Source organism: Phasianus colchicus, chromosome 5 (genome assembly GCF_987193195.1).
Source record: "Phasianus colchicus chromosome 5, bPhaCol1.hap1.1, whole genome shotgun sequence".
In the NCBI taxonomy this organism is placed as follows: Eukaryota; Metazoa; Chordata; class Aves; order Galliformes; family Phasianidae; genus Phasianus; species Phasianus colchicus.
Window position 1 is genome coordinate 3,239,542 of NC_143440.1, and position 12,304 is coordinate 3,251,845.

General features: G+C 36.5%; 1 protein-coding gene across 4 annotated transcripts in view; it reads right to left on the reverse strand.

Annotated features, from left to right (window-relative positions):
* The window catches only part of LUZP2 (leucine zipper protein 2), a 169,583-nt gene that overhangs the window by 74,476 nt on the left and 82,803 nt on the right, over positions 1-12,304 (reverse strand). Inside the window, exon 1 of one of the 4 annotated variants that reach the window (XM_090140184.1) lies at positions 8,077-8,327. The exons of the other annotated variants lie outside the window; for them this stretch is intronic. Coding sequence (XP_089996310.1) covers positions 8,077-8,087 — 11 coding nt within the window. The 5' untranslated portion in view covers positions 8,088-8,327. Of the gene's footprint in view, positions 1-8,076; positions 8,328-12,304 lie in introns of those variants that run through there. 4 annotated transcript variants of the gene reach the window in all.

The following is a 12,304-nucleotide window of genomic DNA, read 5'->3' on the forward strand; positions in this document are numbered from 1 at the left end:
AAGGTTTGCCCTGAGCCAAAAATGTCTGTATTGTTTGTTCCTTGTTCCTGTTTCCAGACTTCACTGATACCCACATTTTTCAGGAATTAATACACTTATCTTTAACAGCATATTTATGACACAGTTTAATTACTGAAGGCTGTTATTAAGAACAAAAAACTGAAGCGCAATGATAGCAAAGACTACATGCTCCATGTCCACAGCCCAGATATCAGTATGCAGGAGATCTGAGTCATTCTTTCAATTAATTTAGCTCTCATCTCAGATAATAAAAAGTCACTTAGCCAGATCTTACATCACCCAGAGGTGACACAGCAAATCTTGGCATCGTTTGCTGATGTTGCTTATGCTCTGCAGAGAGTTATGTATTCATGATGGTAGGGGGTAAAAATCCCATCCTTTATGTAGAATTTTTTTCTATTCCCAGATTTTGGAGGTACAGAACTGCTCCATACTGAAGATGTTATCCCTGACCAGTGAGGGGCCATTCAGAATGACCCAAAACAATCCAGGATTCTTTAAATCTGCTTCAGTTGTGGAACACCTCCAGCAGCTGGGAAAGCATCTCCAGCTTCACAGGGAAACACAGCTCTCTCCTAAAACCTAAAAGGAAGTATTTAGGGTCAAAAAGCACTATTTCATACTCAGATCTGCAATTTAGACAGCATACTGCTTTGTTTTGTTAATTTATCGCTACAGGAGAGTAACATTAGAAGCTGAGGTCTGTTGTAATCAGCAACTTAGATTTTTCTGTAGCTCAGTAAATTATCAAGTGATAACCTCCCGTACATCACATTGAATGACTCTCTCATACGTGGTTGCTTCGAGAACTTCTCCAAAATCATTTACACAGGATATACATTGACATTACAGAAGGATTTAAACAGGGAAGAAAAAGCTGCCACTGGTTCTATCATGAATATTCCACTCCTAGATAACCATTTTAAAATACACAGTACAAACGGCATTCCCTAGCATTCATTTCTAACAGCTTAACTCTTTCAAGGTACCCTTGGCTTGCACCATAGAATCATAAAATGGTCCGGTTTGAAAAGATCATCCAGTTTCAATCCCCCTGCTATGTGCAGGGTCACCAACCACCAGACCAGGCTGCCCAGAGCCACATCCAGCCTGGCCTTGAATGATGGGTCATCTACAACGTCCTTGGGCAACATGTTCCAGTGTATCACTACCCTCTGAGTGAAAAACTTCCCCTAAATATCTAACCTAAACCTCCCTGTCTTAGTTTAAAACCATTCCCCCTTGTCCTATCACTATCAACCCATGTTGATACAGTTGTTCCCCCTCCTCTTTCTGCACTCCCTTCAAGTAGAGGAAGGCCATCACACATCCAAGGATTAGAGAAGGGGTGAGGGAGAACACTGTGTACAGAATGCTTTCTGTAAAGAAGTAATTTCTATTTCAGCTTCATGCTTAGTTCTTCCTCCAGGTTCTTACAACCTTTTCATTACAGCCGTATTCAGAAAGTTTATGTGCTTCCCTGAGAGATCTCTGAATAGTTCCCCACTGCCAGTTTCCAAGGATGTGGTAAATTCTCATCCCTTATCGTTCGACTACAGCCTGTTTTTCCAAGTCTAGTATAAAGTTTATATTTGCAAGTGTTTTTACGCTACTATTTTTATGCAGCCAAACTGAGGAAATGATGATCACTGAACCCTAGGTTCTCAAAATCTGATGTCTAACTCATCATTCACAGTTCATTTTCTTTTGCGTAGGCTGAAGCAGCCTGTGAAACTAGGGCTCTTCAGCAAACGTGGTTCAGATAAAAAGGAAAAAAAAAAGGCAAGATCTATAGTTCTTACCCAGTTCTTTTTGAGGGGATGGGAAACAGACCTGTATTTTCCAGCTGTGTTTCTAGCCCAAGACAAGATCAGTGGCTAGTTAACTGAAACTTCCTGAGAACTGCATATCTTCCTCTTCCTATATATAATCCTATATAATAACATACATATATTTCGTACAAAATTTAACTGCCATGGCAGTCAAAATCCATGTCTGACTTCAACCATGAAGCCAACCGTGTCAGCAAAGCCCCCTCGCAACGCTTTCCCATCCTCCTCTTCCCAGATGCTTTCTCTGAAACCTGTAGCATGCCAAATGTTAAGGAAGGCATCACATGCAAACTGCAGGGAACGACGACACAGAGAGCATCACTCCAAGGCCTGAGGGCCTTTCTGCAGCAACTTGCTTCACACACCAGTGAAGCAGAACTGTCAATACCCAAGCAAATCCTTTGCGTGAAAACAGCAAGATGAGCCCTCATTTTAAAAACAAAACAAAGTCTGTCTCTTTTTAGCAAACATAATCCATTTGACTTATCATTCCCGGAGTGCAAAGTTGCTGTAAATCTCCAAGATGTATTTAAAATCTGATAGATCAAAAACAGCATTATGCTAAGCATGTTTACTGCACTTTTTAAAATTAAACTCACTTTATAATCATGTTCTAAGACCTATTCAGTAAGGCATAAAACACTAGCAAGAAATGTATATTGAAATAAGTTGTCCTCAGGGTTCCAATGGCTGAACTGAAGATACAAACACACTTAACCACAAGCTGGGAATTTATTATCATTAGCTTTAAACTGAAAGGCACAAAAGTTAATTTTTGATGTTGTAATATGTTATTTAATGGTTCAGACCTTTGCTCTCAAACACTTTGCACATAAATCTATTCCAGATGTTCCCAGCCCACAGGTTTCCATTACTCAAGCATCTTGTTTCTTAAGAACGAAAAGACCATTTTTATTTTGGTTATAGTTAGTATTTCAGGTAAATTTGCTAGTAAACACACTGCAGCCTGTACATGTAATTTAAGCCTAAATGAACTTAAGTACTATACAATTAGATTGAAAATACTCATCTTCTCCACACTAATGAATCATGCTTTCAGAAGACAAACAAAAATGGCCAAGGAGGGCAAGAAGATACCATGCTAACTGTGAATCTATTACCTGGCTTGAGATCAAAGTAGGAAGGAGCCCAAGCGATGAAATATAAATCCATATCATTCTTCATTTGACCTAAAATTAGATTATTATTTTTAATACAGAAGACTGCATATTGGCTGAATGAAGAAGAATGGGCAGTGTTACTTCAATATCTAAGAATGATGATATAACCTGCTTGCTTCCAAAATGGAAGCAACATGCACAGACAACAGACACAATGAAAATGAGTCATAATGTGCTATCGCACTTCAGGAAAGCACAATTTTCACTGAAATATAAAAGATTTCTAAGGCATCCCTTAGATAAGTCTGAATGCAGATTTGATCAATTACTCTGAATTATCAATGTATAATCTGGGAAAAAAAAAAAAAAACAACAACAACAAACATCCTAAGGATTAACCTAGAAGCATGTTTTTGTTTTCTTTTTTGTTTGTTTTTACAATTAACATCTCCCAATCTCATCTTTGCTTATTTACACCAAATATGGATAGTACTTATTAAAGGGAAACAGGAACATCATCTGTCAGGTAGTCAAAAGGAAGAAAAATGAATAAAGAGGGCTTACACCCAGTTAAGAGGAAATATATTTCTTCTCCTTCCAAACCGTTGCACTTCATTGCAAAATCCCCTAGCTAGAGAGTATTTGAAATACAGAGTACAGATATACCTCTGGCTTATTGTGCCTTCTTCCTTGTTTTTCAGGATGAGAGAGAAAACATCATTTATTAAGAACAGAACAAACTTTTAGAGGCTAAGGGCAGTGTTACAGTAAATTCTGCTGCAGTGGAACAGTTAAAACTAATGAGCAGATTTGTGTTGGATTCTAGCTCAGTTGGCCCAGAAATTTTATGGAGATGACCCATCTAAATTTTCATTTAATGAGTTCTGGGTGAACTTTTTCATCTGTTTGAGGTGAAATCCTATTAATTCCCTCTTCCTACTTGTGCATTCTCTACCATTCCACTACTGAAATCATTTTCTTTTAAAAATTATTCCCAAATCTTGCTTTCATACCATCTAGCACGCTAAAATCTATTACACTCCTAAAAATCTACGTGAAGTCACATATTTCTGTTTTTCTCAGTTACTGGGGGTAAACAGATGACTTTGACAGAACTGAGAACAAAGTGGCAAGGTCGCGGAGTATTTTTGTTCCTTTTATCCATTTCTGACAAAGTGTGGTTTGATCAGCTAGTTTATTCTTTTCCTAAAATTCATTAAGTAGGCAGAATAGTGATTATCCATTAAATACATCCCAGTACAAAAGAATGATGATCCACTGGAAATGAGACAACGTTGATATCACGTTCCTATCCACAGCTATAAAGGAATACAATTATGCTGATTCTGCTCTGTCCAACACTAGAATAAAAAAAAACCTGTGACTACTAATTTAGTGAACACACACCACAATTTCACTGATTTAGGAGATAAATAAGACTATACCATGCACAAGGCTGACATTCAAACACAGTTTATAATACTATCCAAATCAACACAAGAAAGTTTATTCCACAAAGCTATGCAAACCAGCACACGTTTGCTCTGACAGCTGTAGTTTTCAGTAGCTATTAAAAATGTATGTGTAATTAATAATGCTAACCCTCAATGTATAAAAATCAGATGTAAAGCACTTTTCATTACACTCTTTACATAAATTTGAGTATCACAGTCATCTCAGCAATATTTCATCATTGCTAAAGTACAATATCCTGTTTTTCCATTTCTGGTTTGGCATGAACAATATCACCTTTAGATATATGCAAACAGAAATTTTCCAGTGCAGCTTTCCTTCTAGATACCTGTAACAGTAGGAAGTGGTTAAGGGGCTGACTTACTGAGGGTTGCACTCAATCCCCTTGTCAAGATTGTTAATAAAGATGTTAAATGGAAGCAGCCCCAGTACCAAGGCCTGGAGGACACCATCATGTAGTCTTTTCCAACCTTGGTGATGCTATGATTCTATGATCCTAATAGCAACCTCTGAACAGGCCAACAGATCTGCATTTAAGAAAAACAACCCTTACTACTGGGCTGCTTTGATCCTGCTCAACATCTTCATCCTTTGAATTTATCTCAAACTGCCTGAGACTGTTTGCAGAACACCTAATCACAAGTGAAGTACCTAGCAAATTATTAACATCCTCAGTTACGATAATTAGATATGATCAACACAAGGATTTGAGGCACAGAGCATTGTGTGTAGACACTCCCCAAAACATCTATGTGGTTCTAGAGGCTAAAAAAGAAGTTCTAAACGGACTCTCTGCACTTCAGAAAGTTGTTCATCTCCTGTACATCATCCCTGAATTCAAACAGATAATCTATTTTCAAGGCATTTATTAACTGGTATATTTATTATTTATTACCATTTATTACTGGTATATTTTATGTCCAATATCGCCCCTCCTGCTCCACCACCAAAAGGAAAAGAAGTCTGGAGAAGCGGGCGAAGATTAAGGAAAGCAACAAGGAAATGGCTCACTGCACAGATAACAACCATTTAGAACAATCACAAACAAGAAAAATAAATCCTGTAAGTAATAAAAGGAGGAAGTTTTCTGTTTATCTAAATGATGTAGTAACAGGTGAGGAAAAAGGAAATCTTAGTAAATATTTCATTTGCTTTTGATTCTCACTACTGTAAGATCCTCACTTGATTTCTAGGAAATCAAAGGAACCTGAGTAGATACAGATGTGTGAGCAAAACAAATGATCCCATTTTGACACCTGTACACACTTAGCTTACTTCCTCACATTTCAGATAAGCATAAACAGAGTCAGTCCTTAATAGAATTCAAAAGCCTGCCCTTGTGCATGTGTACATGTGACTTCCTAACTGGACTGGATTTATTTTGACTGTAAACTATGCCATATTCAAATCCTCAATTAAACAATTCACACAATCTCAGATCAGCCACATTATAAGCATATGGTTAATCTGCTGGAACATCCCAGTTTAGCATGTAATTAGCTATGTTCTTCCAAGTATCAGGCAGAAAGCTTAATTTAATTCACATCTCCCATCAACATGTCCTTGTAATCATAACTGCCCCGATTTTTGAGGAACACATACTCTACTAGACAGGCAACAATCACAGTCGGGGAAATAGGGATCCATTCCCATATCTTTCTAGTGTTTTTGATGAACTCCTTTCTTTCTCTTATCATTTGTGAACACACGGAATGCTAACAAAATGCAACCAACTTCCTGAGACAGATGAACTGAGTAATATATTGGCTGGCTTATTTCACATGTTGATGACTTAAACAGGAACATCAAAGCAGAACCTGAGAAAGCTACACTGTGTGATTGAGATCAACTTGATATTTCATATTTCCATGAACAAGTGAGATTACAAACTACTAGTATTAGCACTTCACTATTTGTCTTCTCTGAGAGGTACTTGAGGGAGCAAGATTCTGGAATTAGTTCTGTTAAAACTGATAGACAGGTTCAGATTTGTTTTACTTCATAAGCAACATAGGTGGCCTGCAATTTATTTTCATCTTTAAAATTAACAACAGTCACCTTTGTAATATCTCAAGTAATTTACACTAAAAAAGACATTTTTTAGTATGTGAACATACATGACTATACAACACAAGATACAAGAGGAAAGAGCAAGAAGAAATCATCTCTAATAATGCAATGTAATTATTTTGTTCCATGCACTTACGACCAGAGTCAAGTAGTGTATAGAGAAATAGGCAAAAAAAAGCTATAGACAATGGAAAAAGGAGTTTTATTTATATAGGGATTGGAAATGCTATTTCCAAGGTTATCTACTTTCCTGAGGCAGACAGTGCTGAATGTTGCACACGAATATAAAACCAACCAATGATTTCATACACTTTGAAGCCCATCCACGTTATCGCGTAGAAGAGCCCACAAAATCTCACCCAAAAAGGAAAAGGTTTTGAAAAGGTGGGACTTCAGTGCTTGCCTCCCAGCACTTCCATCCCTTTGACTTAAGACAGGAATGTGAAGAACACAGTGACTTCATGCAGGAAGAACATAACTGAGAAGAAGCACCTACAACTGCTTCCTATACTGATGGACACCAAACACATCCATACATCAGCTTTAAAAGTAGGAGTCAAAACAAAGAAGTCCATTCTTACTTCTCATAAAGAAACTAGCACACAAGTTAACTAGTAGGAAAGAAATATATTTCTGCATCTCTGAGGGAATAAGACATTGCATATGGGAAAAATAGTGCCATAATTAGTAAGAGATTATATGTCAATGAATATAGGTTGCTAGTGAACCCTTTTCAATTAATAAATACACAAAAAAAATAGTACAACTTCATATGGGATGTGAAATTAGGAAAGCTCATTAAAATCTGTAAGTCTGCTACAGACATCTATGGTTAAACAATTCATCAACCATTAACAGATTTACTAGAAAAACATGTAAATTTCTCCTATCACTGAACTAACACTAACTTCTGGTTTGTGAAATAATTCTTTTTTCCTGGAAGATTTCATACAAAAGTTTAATTGTAAATTGATTAACACGGAGCTTTGCTAATTACATCAGCTGAAGCAAACTTCAGCTGACACCATGCTAGGTACCCAAATTAAGGGACTGTCCCATTGCATTAAATACAGTGCAATTATCGTAGATGTGCTAACAGCCCATTAATTTGAGCTGACAGATAACGGAAGATGAAAACGAATCTTCACAGCATTGTTGGCAATAGATACAAAGGTCTTCTACTAATAATTTTATCTTTACAGGTTTCTGAACAATTAGAAAGAGTTTAATAACGTTGCTTTCAGTCTGAAAGAATAACCCCCCCCCCACCACCAATGCTTTTCTAAGGGGACAGTGCCAATTCCAGAGGAAAAAAATAAAAGGTGAAGAAACTGCTAAAAAGTGAATGTTAATAAAACTAAAGAAACTATCCATATAATCTTTAAATGAAAGCTCTTCTGCAAATGAATCTCTGTCTTTTACATGGACGTTATCATTTCAGTGGCCATTTTTAGTGAGTATAAAATGCACAAGTTTCAGAAGCTAAGTTTCTTTGCTTATCAATGTTATCAGCGTAAAAAAAAATTAATTAAAAGCACAGACCTAGAAATTCTACTTACATTCCCTCCATGGAATTCCAAATCCAAAGCAGAGTTACCCAAGAAAGTAAAGCTGCTTCATCACTGCAGATCACCAACACCTGCTGTAGTACTTGAGCACAGCCACAGTTAATGAGAAGCTCGTTAATACCACATGATGAAGAAGCCACCTTAGCAGCACAGCTCAGTTATGGCCACACACAAGCTGTAGCCAGCAGTATGTAGTGGGCTTCAGACCAACTCTGTGTGCAGATGTGGGGCAGTAACCCTGTAAGGCATAGCATGAGCTCCATATACCATCACAGCCACGGGTACAGAAAGAAGGAATGTAGTGCTATGTGCAAATATGCACAGCAGCTACGCACCTAAAGCCTATCCTGAAAGCTTTTATCTTCCTTAGTCCCAAGGAAATACACTGCAATGTGCAACTCCCTTAGTGCTTGTTGCAAGGGAATTGCCAAGTCCATGCATGGACATGAACATCAAGGCAGTTAGCTTAGTGAATTAAAGATGACAGCAAATAAAATCTCCTTTTTTTTCCCCCTCTCCCCCAACTAGCAATTTTAAGACAGTCCATTTAGAGAATACAGAAGAAAGCAAAAATATATGTATAATAAAATCTCACTCTCCTCATTTTCCTTCCAAATGCCGGGGACAAAAATAATTGCACAAACTCAACAGTGCTCTTAGAATGACAATAACCATCTGTCGGGATATTCATAAGTCATATAATTAAGACTAAAAATGTTGTTATGAATCTGCATCTGAAATGAATGATACTTCATCTTTGAAACTGGCCCATTTTTTATGACACTGAGGCCAAATCTTACTCACTGGCTAATTCAGCTGCATATGCAATCCAGAAATTTGCATATTCATTAATCCTTAAATTATTTAACTTATAATTAAAGAAAAAAAAAACATTGCAAAGTATCTCACATGAGATGCACCCAATACACCCTGAAAAGAGCTATGAGCAGAAGGCAGAATTACATGTTTGCTTATGAATAAGAAAAAAGGTGTTTGGCTAAGAATGCACTGTCAGACCTGACTCATATTTAAAATCCAAATGCACAAGTAGGCCATACTTGAGGATTCACATTTCATGAAGTTCTACTACCTAGAGGTGAACTGCTGCTTGCATGGCTTCCTGGTTTAGACAGCATTATAGCTATTATCTTGGTTAATAGCTTTGCCTTGCAATAATTATTTCTTCTTATTTCTATCAGCTGCACAGTGCTTAAAACTATATTCACTAACCAAAGTATCTTCCAACCAGATTGGTCCTGCACTCCTTTCAAAATAAGCTCAATCAATAGCAGGTGAACTGCACATGAAAACAAATGAATGCTGAGATTCACCATGCTACCAATCACTTGGATGACAGAAAACTTGAAGTGATTGCATGAAATCCATGCAAAGAAAGCATGCTGAACAGGTAGATGAAACTGCTGTATGGTTTTCAATCAGTGTGGCTTACTAAGAAAAAAGAAAATAAATGCATTTTGATAATTTTTCTCTCTTTAGACACTTTCTTCAAATAGCTAATGCAGTTCAACTCCTACATTTTTGCCACTTGCAGTATCTGTTCTGGATGTACAATTCTGGCAGTATCATGATTTTTTAGGAATATTTTTTTCTTGTTAAAGCAATTTTTCTTCCTATACGAAGCTGCTTTCTAAGCAGTCTTCATCTGTTTCACCTCTGCTTCTGAGAGCATTGGTCTTTACTTGCATCAGCAAATAATCATCATTTCAGGCAACCCGTGACAAGATCCTTATGGAGGGGGATATTTTTCTTTTCAGACTAAATTCATTTGTGGGTAGTTTTTTTTTCCTTTTAAAATCCATTCTAGATAAAACCATGAAGCCACCTAGGCCATCTATTAAGACCATCTCTCATGAATGACAGTACTCTTCTTGCACGCACAGGTTTCAGGCTTTAAGAGGATTCACTTTACATTTTCTGTCAGCTAAGTCATACGTAGCACAGACTTATACTCATCACCAGCACACTTCCTTCACTATCTGTATATTATTTCACCCTGATTGCGCTCTCCAACATGGAGAACAAAGTAAGCCAAGATTTCTCAGCCTTGGTTTGCCCATGAAAGAGCTGTCTGGCAAATGATATCCTGCAGAGAGTGACAAAACTTGAGAGCACCTCAGAGCAAGCAAAGGCTTTCCGTCACTTACTCCTTCACTTCTGTTTTTATGAAACAGGGGAAAACAATTCATTTTTCCTAAGGAAATTAAGTATGGATAATCTGATGCAGGTACTTTAGAGTATGCCATTAGAATAAGCAGGAAATAAGACTTAAGAATGGTTTATATGCTTGTGGAACTATATTTTATTCTTTATAACTTTGATTGAATCAGTATTATTCTCTATCTCAGATAAAGTAATAACTGTAGGAGTAGTAGAACATAAATGGGACAAATCCATAAGGAAGTCACATTCATTTGTACATTATATAAAGGCTGATTGAACACTTCAACTAAGAAAACACTGTGGCTAACTACTCCATGTTATTGTCATTTCATTAGTCTTATAAATTACAAGTCCATGTTAGAAATCAAAGTGTTTTTAAGATAATCTGTTGAGGACATACAACACAAGAGAAGAGTCAGCATGTGCTGAGGGAGCTTTTATCTGAATGAATTTTTCATTTTCTATAAGGGGAGCTATTGCAATTACAGCTTAGCTTGTCTATGATTTCAGATAAACAATGTTTACATTGTCTTAAAAGATAAGCAGAATCTAATTGGACAAGTTTAAAACAAGCATCCATGGAATGAGGTGTCTCATTGATAAATATATAGTTATTTGCCAGCTTTTGAGATTAACACCATTATTTTGTTTTCCCTATAATCAAGGTTTGCAGATAAAGCAATGGGAAATAACAGTTTCTAATAAGCACAGCAAAAAGAAGATAAGGGTTCCACTACTAAAAATCAACAGCTCATAAATTCTTCCTGGTTTACTACCTAAAATTCCATTACGATCTATTATTTATTTGTACAAGGGTAGCATCAGAGGAGTGAAACACTGACCTTGATACTGAGACCTTTACATAAAAGGTGCAATGCAGATATTATTAAAAGAAAGTATTTCTACTCTATGTTGTTTATATCTAACAGACAAATAAGAAAATACAAGTGGGGCAAAATAGGCATGCACGAGCACAATGACTTGCTCAAGATCAGATCAGTAGGTGCACGACAGAACTAACAATAGGAATCAAGCCTCTTGATATTGACTAGACTACCTTATTTACCAAAACAAGCTGTTCAAATGTAATTAAAAGGATATGTCCTTCTTATAATGAAATTTTGTAAGTTAGTAGATAAACAATTCAGCAGTTTGCTTCTGATCATAAATCATTCTTCTTTCTGCAGCCTATGTAAGCTGACAGAGTAATGACAGTTTCACTGCATAAGTCTTCTCTTTCATTTACAGGTACATCAATGATAAAATAGGTCCCGATGCAATAGACACAAATTTTTTAAGGACTGATGCAAATATGCTGAGGTATTAAACACGTGAGTCCACTTCCCTTGCAAATTAAATATCATTGACTTCACCAATAGCATTATTGACAAAGACCATTAATTTATAACGTTGGCCATCAAGAACACAAAATCTGACAGAAGATATCAACAAAGAGAAAAGAGTATAAGACAGTTAGAAGGCAAAGAAAGCTACAGGCTGTTTGCTATCCATCTAATCTCAGTAATTAGAGGGCTTTCCGTGTCTTGTTCCCACTGAATGGTGATTCTGAAGTCTCAGGTTTTGTGTCTTTCACCACATTGCTGTCTTAGGGAACAAGACTTTGACAAGTTAACATTCTTAGTACTTTTTATTAGAGAATATTACCTGACTGTAATAACAATTCAAAACACAAAAATGGCCTTCATTTGTACTAAATGTTAGATTAAAAAATAGAAAAAAAAAATGTAGATCACAGCCACAACTAAGAAACTGATTATTCTCGTATAAAATTATTTGACTGGAACAAACTCTAGTTTCTAGTTGTGTACTAAAAATTTTCTTATGGTTTTGCCATATCATTGCAGACCATATTCCACCCCAGAATATGAAGTCATTCATTTCTATTTGCTCACAAGAGGATTTAAACATACAAAATACTTTCCTAAGCAGTACACATAATATATAGACAGAATTGGAGCCCTATCCAGCAGTAAATGGGTGATTATATTGTGGGGAATCTTTTTTATATCAGTAACCT